Source organism: Parasteatoda tepidariorum, chromosome 2, assembly GCF_982258835.1.
Source record: "Parasteatoda tepidariorum strain Cologne lab strain chromosome 2, Ptep-v5.0, whole genome shotgun sequence".
Lineage (NCBI taxonomy): Eukaryota > Metazoa > Arthropoda > Arachnida > Araneae > Theridiidae > Parasteatoda > Parasteatoda tepidariorum.
In genome coordinates this window covers 36351020-36363972 of record NC_141756.1, presented here as the reverse complement: position 1 = coordinate 36363972, position 12953 = coordinate 36351020, and the positions used below count along the sequence as shown (strand labels likewise).

The 12953-nt window shown below is 30.9% G+C and overlaps 1 protein-coding gene across 1 annotated transcript in view; it reads right to left on the bottom strand.

Annotated features, from left to right (window-relative positions):
* The window catches only part of LOC107445304 (sushi, von Willebrand factor type A, EGF and pentraxin domain-containing protein 1), a 46477-nt gene that overhangs the window by 3277 nt on the left and 30247 nt on the right, over positions 1-12953 (bottom strand). The window contains exons 16-22 of the mRNA XM_043049237.3: positions 11910-12071; positions 11333-11494; positions 11014-11187; positions 5349-5461; positions 3783-4006; positions 2161-2345; positions 169-501 (exon numbers count right to left, since the gene is read on the bottom strand). Coding sequence (XP_042905171.2) covers positions 169-501; positions 2161-2345; positions 3783-4006; positions 5349-5461; positions 11014-11187; positions 11333-11494; positions 11910-12071 — 1353 coding nt within the window. The remainder of the gene's footprint in view (positions 1-168; positions 502-2160; positions 2346-3782; positions 4007-5348; positions 5462-11013; positions 11188-11332; positions 11495-11909; positions 12072-12953) is intronic.

Below are 12953 nucleotides of genomic sequence, written 5' to 3'. Positions count from 1 at the left end.
AAGACTAGGAAAGAAGTGTTAAAAGTGGCGCAAGCTATACTTTTCAGAGATCACGTGGGAGCAGGTAAGACTACAAAAGGAATACGGTTTCCAATGATCTATTTTTTGTGCGTACTAAAGAAAATATAGTTGTAAAATTGGAATCTACATTAATAAGCTAAAACTCACCAGAGTCTTCAGAAGACCAAGTAAATGCCAAATGATGCCACTGGCCATCTGCTACTTGAACATCTGTCACCAACGGTTCATTATTGACGTAGACATGTAGTCCTGAGCAGTCACTGATGGTGAGAGCATTGTCAACTACATTTCCAGTTTCATCAGTACTACTAGTAGATGCCACAGCATATGATAGTGGAGTGCCTGCGTGATTAGTATCATTTGTTTGAACCCACATAGATACTGTGACATCTGACATGGGTGATTTGAGTGTCATGGTTGCCATATTGGCAATTGTGGCGGCAGATTCTGGGAAATTTAAGATGAAATCATCATCCAATCCTTTAAAGAAAATTTTGTTAGTTTACAAGATGCTAATGTAGTCTTTTATAATTATTAAACAAACAATTTTGTAACGTGAACAGGCTCTTTGTTAATGAACAATCAGCTAAATAGAAAAAAGGGAAAAACTGTCAATAACTTTGGATCTAATGTTAGGAATTTTACACATTAAGATGTAATTTTAAAGATTTGAGAAGCTAACTTTAAATTTGAAAATAACTGAGAGCAGATGATACTTAGATAACGAAATCGGACACAAAAGTGCACTTTATTCTTATAACGTTCTATTTAATTTTTCCTTCCATGATTCAGATTTATAGCTCTCAAAATGTCAGAAGCGTAGCCCCGATCAGGAAGACCCGGTAATTAACTAAGGGTAGCTCTCGAAATTTTATGCCTCTTAATGTTGCTTTTGCTTTGTGTATATTAATTGAAGACATCAAAAAAATTTTGCGACCATTTATAAATTGCATTTGCCCAAAGGTAGGGAATACTTTTTTTGATACAGAATATATTATGATTCTAACACTTCTGAATTCTAAGTAATAAATTTTTTTTCAACTTCAATATGTAATTTTTTAAACTTCAATTAAATTTGGTTGAATTGTTTTTCCGTTCTCTGATTCAGGTCTAAATTACGATCTGTGGATAGATGTATGAATGGGTCCATTCTATAAACTGGTGTGGCAGAAGTCGAATTCTTGGCCATAGATGGTACCAAAACAAGAACAATCGCACCCCTCTGCCTTAGCAGGCGTACATCAACAACAAATTGTATTTTAGAAATAAAAGTTACAAATTATAACTTCTTCAAATCAATTCTTCTGGGGGGACTGATCCAGGACTTTCCTTGTCTTCTGGATTGGTTCAAGATTACAAGGCTACGGAGTTTAACATCAGTAGTCGTAAAGACCCAAAATTGGGTCAACGACGGATATAAAAAAAAAAATTATAACTTCTATTTTTTTTCCATCGACACAACTAAAAATTAGTGTCCATTTTAGCTGATGTTGTCGTAGTAGCCATTTCATCTTAGTTTTTAACCCTTTCGTTTCGGCAGACTGCTTTACTGATGTAACGCCATTGAAAGGTGTAACGCTTCTCGAAATTTGCATAATTGCATGTTAAGATTCTGATTATAATTTACTTTTCTACCTAACGTATACTTCACTCCTAAATATAACGCACAGAAGAAATTCGTTACCTATTATACGCATTAAAAATATACTTTTAGTGCTATTAATCTAATATAGGTCAATGAAATATTATCCAATTTTAGTTTAAAGCAGATTGGACCTGTTATCATATATCATGCTGACGCCGGCCAAATATGGTGCGTGTACGCCCGGTGCAACGCGTAAATGTTAGCTAAATATACGGCGCTAATAAAGAGTTAATACTCCGAAATTGTTCATTTTATTAGATCGAAAAACAAAGAGTGTTTAAACAATACCTGCTGTTAAACAATAAATTAAAATAGTGTCACGTTGATATTATTAGATAGTTATATCAAAGACAATAAACAATAGATAGAGTGAAATCTCAGTGCGTAACAGAATTTTGCATAAAAATATCTCAGAATAACGCTGAGCCTTCTTTTCACGTATCTGATGCAATTTAGATGCTAATTGTACTTAATGAAAAATGTGTGTACTTAACTGATTTCGCAGTATATGCCACTATAGCCAGGTGGACAAACGCACTTATACGAGCCAATTAAATCTTCACAGGTTGATCCACTGGAACATTGATTTCCTAAACAATCATCAATATCTATCTCGCATATTGGACCCGTGAAGCCATCCGTGCAGGCACATTTATACGATGCAATGTCGTCAATGCAACTGAAACATGAATGATAAATCAACATGGTTTTTCAAAGCTCTTTTGCCAAGGAAAATTTTAAAAAAGAACAAAGTTAAATGTCTTACACTTGAAACAAAGCTAAATTATATCTGCTATTTTGCTGTAAAGAAATATCTGAGCTTTAGAACGGACAAATATCTAAAATATTTTAAAAGTTATTAAACTTTTTTTATAAAATCGCCATTTTTGCGACATTTTTCCACTTAGATGAAAATTATCAAAATCAATGCCTTATTATCATTTCTTCCAATTTTTTAAAATTAATTTTCTTTATGAGCTATTGCTCATAAAGAAAAAGCAAAGAGTGAGATAATGCAGCATTGGAGTAAGTTTTTTTAATATTAAAAAAAAAAAAATTAGACCACAAACGATTTTCATTTTCCTGGAACTGGCTTTTCTGTTGACGCATATTGACGTTTTGCTCCAATTCTAAAATAATGAACATAAAAGATGTTGACTAAAGATAGTCTAAACTTGACGTAACTGTGATGAGTAACTGTTGCAAACTTGGAGCAGTTATGAAAATATTATCTTACTTGCAAGAAAACATTTCATGCTACGACAGAGCCTTCGAAAAACAACTTTAATTAATAAGGATATCATAAAAGAAATTATTTAACTTATTAGTGTCGTGAAGTGTAAAATCGGAGAAAAATTTATCCAAATGAATCTATGAAATAACGTATGAAATCAAAGAGAAAAAAAAACTGCAAATTTTCCTTTTTATTGCTTATAACCTTTACTGTTGAATAGATGACGTAGCATGGTCTACGTAGCAATTTAGATAATTAAGTGGTAATAATGTATCGTGGTCAGATTTTTCACGAAATTGAATTTTACAACTGTTCTGCGCTGTTTTAATAATGTCTTTGGCGTTTCAAAAACGAACATGAAAGTTTTCAACATAGGTTGCAAAGAATTTGATATTTCTTTGATTTAAGGACTTATTAAACACATTTTTTAGAACGTTTATATAACTTCATTTTCTGAATAGGTCTGATTAATAAAATTTTGAAATCCAACACGATGTACTTTCTGCGAATAAAGGCTTTTTATTCGGCTGATTAAGATTCTTGACTCTAATTGAGAATTTATCCATAATTTTGAAATTATGGTTCGAACAGTTTAATCGAAAATTCGATACGCCTCTTTGTTATATGTTACTGTATATGTGGCTGGTATTAATCGTGTGAATAAAAAAGTATCTTTAACTAAATGTCTTATTTTAAGGTTATTAAAAATAAGACTCTTTGTTATTAAAACAAATTTAAAAATTGGTAATTTTTTCAATGCACATTTCCTATATAAAATATGGTGATAGAAGATGAGCTAGCAAAAAATTATTTTTATATTAGATTGATCAATAGAATTTTTCCAATCATAAAAAATGAATAAATGAGAAGCAAATGATTTACCTTCCATTATTCAAACATGTGATATTTACGCATTCATCGATATCCACAGAACAATCTATTCCATCATATCCAAGTTTACATTCACAAAATGTATTATTTGTTTCTGCGTCAATAGTGCATAACCCACCATTTAAGCAGATGATATCATGATAGCATACTTCAAGTTTTATTTCACAGTTCGATCCATCGTATCCCGCTGCACAAAAGCATTCATAATCGTTCACCTGAAATTAAAATAGTTAAGGAATTAGTTTAATATATATTATGTACTTGCATAAACTTATAACCTTTTTCCGTTTTTAACAAGCGAAAAAAAAGTATCTAACAATTTTAAATCAGAATTATATTTTCATATTAAAAATTTTCTAATTTAAATAGTAGTCAATGATAAGCATTGTGCTAGTACAAATAACTTTTTTGAAAGACAATTCCGATGTACATTTGTTGAATTCTAATATCGTTTTTTATGACTTATGTTCCATTTAGAGAAGAATCAATTTTCACTTTTTTATTTTGACTTTCCATTTTGTAATACTGCACTAGATTAATATTATATGTTGCTGTTTCTAATGCCACTTGCCAAATACTAGCAAGCCTGCTTGGTGATACTAAGCGAATTTAAGGGAGAGGTTACGTTTCTTGTTTTCAGTGGAACCATCTATGGCCAAGAATACAACTTCAGCCACACACACTTCTCAGTCCGTTTATAGGGTGGGCTCATTCATACATCCACAGATCGTAATTTTGACTTGAGCCAGAAAACGATCAATCTCCAATTCAATACCCCCAGATTTATTTATTGGTTATGGGAACATGGAGGATAGTGTGACCCGGCACATTTAACGTGCACCAGTCACCATTTACTACACGGAGAGTCTTCAGCCGGAGGGCAACTCATGATCTCTCGGACATAAATAGTTATTTTAAAGAGAAGGTAAATTTGTTTTCACATCTTTATTTTAAACTTTTGTTTCTAATACCAGTTCAAGGCTGCCAACTTTCTACTCTTTTTGTAAAAAGTTATTCTAGTGGTAGCTAAGTTTATGTTTTAATGTATTATTTTTTATTCATTTAAACTTATTTTCTCCACCACTACATATATATAATTTCAAAGTTCATATGCAACGTCATTCATATGCATTTAATTGTTGAATTATTGATATTAATTTTATTTTTCAGTTTCATTTTTTTTTAACTCTGTACTAATGCAATTGTTATTTCATTGAAAAGATACAAGCATTTATTTTACTTTCTAATTATTTCAGCATTTTTTTTAGTGTTGTGTCAATATGATTGAATGAAGTGCATGATAATATTTTCTTCTCATTTTGATATTATATTTCACTTTAATGCTACTCATTTTTAATCCTAAGTCACAATGAGTTAGCACATAAAATTAAACTTGAAGCATAAATGAAAATATTTAATTTCTCTAGACAAAATTTTGCTTTTTTTATTTATTTTGGAAAGAAAAAAACGATTTGAATATAAGTTAATTTAAATATGTTTAATCTTTATATTTGTAAGATTTATTTTAAAGTATAAAAATGAAATTTCTAAACTTACTTTATCTGAACATGTCCCGCCATTGAGGCATGGTGAAGATGAACATTCATTAAACTCCTCTTCACATAATGATCCAGCAAAACCATTAGTACAGTTGCAATAAAAAGAACCCTCTAAAATATTACAAAATATCTAAGGCTTAAATTTAAAATGATTTCTAATCCTTGTTATTTGTGAGAAAGGATAACATACAAAAATAGATTTACGAAAAATTAATAAAGTCCTTAAATAATATTACTATTATCCTGAGAAACTTGATTAAAAAATTCATTCGCTTCAAAAATATACAAATCTGAAATAACAGTTCACATGTTTCAATCGCTCACAAAAGCAGTCTCCCGTTTTGGATTTCTTGGGCATAAACTAAATTTAGACGATGCCAAAATTATTTACTCTTTAGTCATATCAAACTCATCTTGTTACCCAGGTTTATCTTACTAAATTCATATTAATGCTGATTTCCTTGTTAACGACATTAGTTTATTACCACCTCTCCATAGCTCGTGGAAATGCATTTTACCCTGATTTGCCCCTCTCAGCCGCTGTAGATTTTCTTGTTATGTGTTTCATCTTTTATCTCTCGCGGCTACTGCGGTTTTTTTAGTTTTGTTTCTAACCTATATTTTTCGGTTGGAAACTTTGCGTTTCAAATTTTAAATCATTTTCGTTTCTTTTCGTTCACGTCTGGTAAGTCTTGAAAACGGGCTTCTGTTTTTGAGCCCCTGAAACATGTCAACTGTTATTTCTAATGAAGTATATTTTTGAAGCGAGCGAAGTTTTTAATGAAATTAATAAAATCCTTAATTTCTCTGTCGTGGTTGTCAACTTTTTACATTTTATTTTATTGAAGTAAATATGATATTGTGGTTCAAATATGACAGAAAAAAAGACATCATTAGCTATTGCCTGTAAAAGAAACTCATTATTTATATTATCTGAAATTATAAAATGCTATAATCTATTATTCAATTGATTTTTTATTTCAGTTTATAATCGTCGTTGAACAGCCAACCCAATTTTTTGGGTTTACACCTACTAATGTTCAAATCCGTAGCCTTGTAATTTTGAACCCAATCCAGAAGACAAGGGAACTCCTGGATCAAGTATTGGGAGAAATTCGCCTTCGTAGAGGACTTTTTGATGAAACTAACCCGCATTTGGTTTTATATGGAGAGAAAAATCTCCCACGGTTAGCCTGCCTACAAGAGGACTAACCCATGTTCGCCTACTATTGAGTATATTTTACGTCAGCACTGTAGTCGGTACGAAATACGTATCGATCAGCTATCGCTGAGATTCGAACCCGGTTCACCTCATTGGAAGGAGAACGCTCTATCCTCTGAGCTACCACGGCTCTGTTCAATCGATTGAATTCGTTTTGAAAGTTTTGTATGAGATTCATTTATGACGCCAGTTTTTATGTGACATTTGTGTAGAGCGCAAAAAAAAAGAGAAAAAAGCGGAATACTCTAACTTTTGATCTAATACTTGAATATTCACGTTTTAAGACTAGTTAATAGTTGTTTGAGGGTTGACCTCAAATATGCTAATCAATTAGTGCAGACGATATTTTAAGGTGCGAAATGAGACACAAAAACGTTCTTTCTATGAATAAGCACAATACCTTTTTTTCCCCCAACGAATTCGGATTTCTGACCCCCAAAATATATTGGAGATAGCTGGAATCTGGAAAATATGGTCCCCATTGTTTGTTGAGGAAAGTGATTTAAAGCTTGGATCGATTAATGTTAATTTATTTTTTGCGTATTTCTCCATTTTAAGTGATTTGAAAATCTTTTGCACGCAATCATAAAACTTGTTTATTCCGTGCAAAATATGAATTTTAGTAAATATTTCTAATTTTTTTAAAAAGGATTTGAAAAAATTTTGAGTTGTAAGGTATACATTTTTTACATCACTTTAACGTATATAATTTTACATGCCAAAGTACAAAATTTGAACAAAATCGGTTGAATAGTTCCTGAGAAATCTACTTTTAAGCATAAGACTCATTTAAAATTTGATTTTGACGCACTGTACTTCTCAGATTTTTCTCTATATGTGGGTAAAACACCGTTTTATTGTAAGAACATTTTCTTATTTCTTAAAAGTTAACAGTTCCGGATCATGTGCTCTTAGCTAGTTTGGAAAATCTTATACAAAAGATGCTTTTCAACTATAAAAAATGATGTAGAAAATGTAACGCAACGGGAGAAGAAAAGAGAATCCGTATTGAATGTGATGCACCCTTGAACATAGCATTATCATCTCTTCATGGCAAATAATCACAATTAAATGCAATTTTCTTTATGATTGTAAATAATTTCTATGAAAGTATATGGGTGATTCTCACGAAATATGACAATTCACTGTCCCTTGCTCCAAGATCTAATACTAGAAGAACTTTAAAAAAGAAAATTTATAAATAGCATTGCTGTTAGCATTTTAAAATGACCTTGCACTAGCATTGACTGCTTTGTATAGTTAAAAAATTTAATTGAACTTCAAAATGTCATTTTCCTGGTATGTCCCAAACAATGCTTCCAATAATAACTAGCTTCAAAACTTCCCATACATTTTTCAAAATCTAATTATATTTATCTCAACCGGTGTAAGCATTTCTAGAATATACGCAGAGGGTATTATTTACAAAAACTTCGTTTAAAATAATTTTTTCTGTCAATAATTTGTTTGTCCCAAGAAAATCTGTCATTTTCCTGACTACTTTTATTTAGAGGTTTATAACCAAAATAGATAGAGTCAGCAATAAATATCTTATGTTAATAGATTGATTAGATGCCCTCCTATATGAACATGTCTTGTTGCATGAATAAAGAACCAATTTTCTGGTTCAAAATCAATTTCAAAAATTTTTTCAAGGTGAGTAGGTTTTTTTGTTGTCATTTTCCTGGCTTCTTGAAATCATTAATAACATAAACTACATAGATTTATCTGAGTTATTTTAAGAAATCCTGTTGTTTTTTGCAGAATATAAACGTCTTAGGCCAAAATATTAAATTAAAGTTAAGTTATATGCTATAAAATGGCGAATTTGTCATTATCCTGGCTGACATTTTCCTGGCTTATGAATGCCAGAACATTGAAGTGTTACCAGAATTGTTTTTAACTGCTAATACTGTAAGGAGGGAAAGCAAATATTAACCTAATACCAAGTTTATGCATGATTGTAATATGCTTGAGTGCAATCAAAGTTATTGATTTATCTAATGATTGATTATTATACACAATTTTATTCTGTACATATCAGCAACAAAAAAATGTTTGATTCTTCCTACAGTGGATAAAAGAATTAATTTAAGCAATTTATGGTCCATCTAACATAAAGGCCTAAGTTGAGTTACTTACTATTAACTTAAAATGACTGTTTTTTAATCTTTTAAGCTAATATGTCATTTTCCTGGCATTCAAGATTTGGTAAATTTCTATTTCATTTTTTTTCTCGAGCAAATGTCAATAAACTATACTGCTGTCTGTAAGATATTAATAAGTGTAACTAAAGAAGTATACAAAAAAATATTTTTAGATTATTTTGAAGACTTTAAATTTGAAGAAATTTTTTGGTCCGAATTGTCATTTTTAGAAGGAATCACCCATGTACCCCGTAAATTCAAATGCAAACATGAAACACTGCAAAATAAACTATATTTTCTTCAATGTATAGTTTAATTGTTAATAAAGCTGGAAAAAAATTTACGGTCCCCGAAACGGTTAAGTGAGCTATATACAGAAGTTGGTTAAAATTGTTTTATAAATGGCGGATTGAAATGTTAAATAATTTTTTAGAATCTAAAAAAAAAAAATTCAATATTTTGAAAAATGAAAACTAGAAAACAATAGGAAATTTTTTTTTGTTTTGGAATGAAACGAGCAAAGCACATCAAAACGGAAAAAAAAAACTACGGGATTGCAATAATTTATAGGTGGTTAAAATTTTTTAAAGTAATTTTACCCGTTTGTGCTTTAAGTATTTATTTAATTTGTATTTAGTAAGTAATTTTTCTAAGTACATATTTCTTTTAAATTTCATCAGCGATAGATTGTATTAAGTGCCCGGATAGTCATGATTTTTTTTCTCTTTTTATTTTCAAGTCCAGCAAGAAGGCAGTTTTTTGAGACGGAAAAACGAAATTAGTATTTCTTTTGTGTTTTTCTCGTAAGTGTACATTTTTGTATAGAATTGCATAATAATTAATTTATTTAAATTCAGATAATGTTTTGCAATGCACGCTTTAAAAAAAATTGCGTACTTTTAGAATTTAATAAAAAAATTAGAGTTTTTCTGACTGTTCTTAAATAGCAAAAAGTAAACCATCTTCAGGTATGATTTTTTTTACTAATTTACCTGCTGATTTCTTGGACATTAAAAAAAAATATTTAAAAGAAAAACTATTACTTGAACATTAATAAGCTTATATATATATATATATATAATACAAAAATTATAAATACTTTTGTATTAATAAATGAATTAAAACTCTTTCGGTTTCATAAAATGTCTGTGTTAAAGAGTAAGCGTAGAAATATTCTATTTTGGGAATTCAAGACTGAAAACATACCATTGAATTATAATTAGATTTATATTTCAAAGGAGGAGTTATTTTTAGAATCTTGTCCCTCTTTCACTTCCATATTAGGAAACAGTAAATGATTTTCCATAATGCGTAGAGTTGCAAAGGTGTGTACGGCTGGAACCTAATTACACCAATCTCTGTAGTATTTAATGCGGGACTGAAGGTTTTCGCATGTCTCTTGCTGAATAACGTGTTCCAATAAACATCTGCCGGAACCATCCGGAGTCTTGTCCACACTCCCTCCCATGTGGAGTGCGGATGTGAACTGTTATAGTTATAACCATCAGCATAACTTTAAATAAAGCTTTTGTAACTTATTATGACTTTTGACTGCATTTCTAAAATTGAATACACCAATGATAACAGGGATGTAGCCCTGTTATTATATATATATATATATATATCAAATTAAGCATTGCGAAGCATCCCCGCTATCGCCGAATGTGGGCCGGGGAGGTCATGGAGATTAAGGCTCCGTAATTTCGTGACCAATGGCACGATTGTGGCAATGTGGTCAGCACTGCGAACTGGCCAACTTTATTCTAAAGACAAGCTGGGTGAGCTTCAATCTGCCACTGGGGATCGAAACTTAGTTCTTCACAATGATAGTTCAGTGCCTTAAGAGGACACCATACCGCGGAAGAAAAATTTCATCAAAAATTCTCTTTCTCCTTCATTACTAATTTAAAAGAAAGAAAAAGTAAATTCAGGCAAACCTTGAGTATGTTATCAATTGCTGAAAAAAATACCGCAAAATATTAAAATGCAAATAAATTATTAAACGAGAACTTCTCCTTTGCGTAATCCTAAGTTATCATCTCATAATTTACTTTCATTTGCATGTTTTAAAATTTTCTTTTCAGTATTTGAAACTTAATGGCTTACTCTCGGGTTGCCTGAACTCACTTTTTCTATGCTACAAACTTTAAATTAGCAATAAAGGAGAAAGAGAATTTGCGAGAAAAATTTTCTTCCGCGGTATGGTGTCCCCTTAAGCACTGAATCATCGACGCTCAAATTAAAATTGAATATATGTATTTTTTTTTCATATAAGAAAGGATAAAAGTTCTCACCTACATTCATACAATATCCATCATTGAAACAGGGTTCCATTTCACATTCATTGACATCATTTTCGCAATGGACTCCTTCATAACCGCTTTTGCAAATACACATGGCGTCTCGACCAACTCGTTTACACTGACCACCATTCTGGCAAATATCTTGAGTTGAACAAGGGTCCAAATCTGATGATAATATATGCAAACTGAGTATTATGAAACAAATAAATGATGAAAACATACTTTTGTTTAATGATAAAGTATTTTCTTAATAGGTTACGGGTCTTTAAAACTAAATAAATGAGTAATAAAATAATTATTTTCTACTGACCTTCGCAATCATCTGAGTTCGTAGAGCCACTGTTAACAGTAGAGAAATTAGCTGGACACTCTATGCATTTTGTTTGACCCGATAGAGATTGATAGTATCCTCTAAAGCAAGGCGCGCAAGGCACTACTCCAGATTCTGAAAATGTTCCTGGTTTGCAAATATCTAAAATGAATAACAAAAATTTATTCAAACAAGCGTTTTGTTTATTCTGAAAGAAATTTTTATTTAAAATATTGTTTAAATAAAACTGAAGCTTCTATATCTAAAGAGATTAATGAATCAGTGACCAAACTTTGCGAAGTAGTTTTTCGTCAACTGTGGTTGCATTCTTGTCCAACGAAACTATACAAACATTTATTTCGCAAAAACCTTTACATTTGCACAAGCAAATCCCAACGAAATGTGAAAGAAAATGAGTGATGAATCAATTACCACACTTTGCGAAGTAATTTTCCGTCAAATGTGGCTGCTTTCTTACCAAACGAAATTATTCAAAACATTTATATCGCAAAAACCTTGCATTTGCACAAGCAAATTAGATTGTATTAGGTTTATATTAGCTATAAATTTAAATAACCTTTGCAGTTAGAGAATGAAGTAGATTTAAGACTCGCGGTCGTCTTTAATTCTGGACATGAGTCACACATCTTTTGGCCCACATGTTCTTGATAAGTTCCGATGGGACATGCCATGCATGTTTCAAGTCCTGTAGGCGAATATGTACCAGAAAGACATATACCTGAAATAGATTAACTGATGAGTTCAATATGAAATGTAGTCATAAAAGATTTTAACAAGAATGAATAAAAATAAATTAATTTTCATTTATTCTCGTAAAGACATGAGAGAAATTTTCGATAATGATAGAAGTCTACTACGTAATGATATGCTCTACGTTTTTCATTTCAGGTCTGAAAGATGAAATGATGCATTCTTTTTATATTTTTCAAAATTTAAAGTGATTTAGAAAAAGAAACGTACAATTTAAGAGACAAAAACTAATAGGAAATTCCATAATTTGGATAATCTATTCCATAATCTATGGGAAATTTAATCATGATACTTATTTCAGCTATACTAAACTGTTTTATTTACTATAGAATTATTTAAGTATGTTTAGCTGTTTCTCCAGCAATTAAAACTAATAAATATAGTTAGCCCAATATAGCTCCCGCAAGAGCACAATAATTGTTGTTTCCTCTTAATATATTGCGTATAATAAGTACAGGGAAAACACAGGTTATTTTTTTCTCCAGATTTGAGTGGCAACCCTGTCAAACTTACCCCAGAGTCTTATTGGAATACCCAAATATGCAACAACCTATCATTATTAGTTTAAAAGCATGAGACAAAGTAAAAAAAAAAAGTGGAAATTGAAATAACAGATCGGGTGCAATGATATTTCACAGTTCAAATTAGTCACCAATAGCGCGACTGTTTGACCATGTGATCAGCGACAGCCAAAGCTGTACAAAGTTTGTGGGGAGAAGAGTACTTAAGCTAATTAATCCAAGGCTTTAGTTCTAACATTTGTTTAACATAACTCGTGGTGTCGAGACGTAACACATTATGTTAACACCCAGCTTCTTACTTAAAAAATTCAAACCTCTGAAAGTTATTA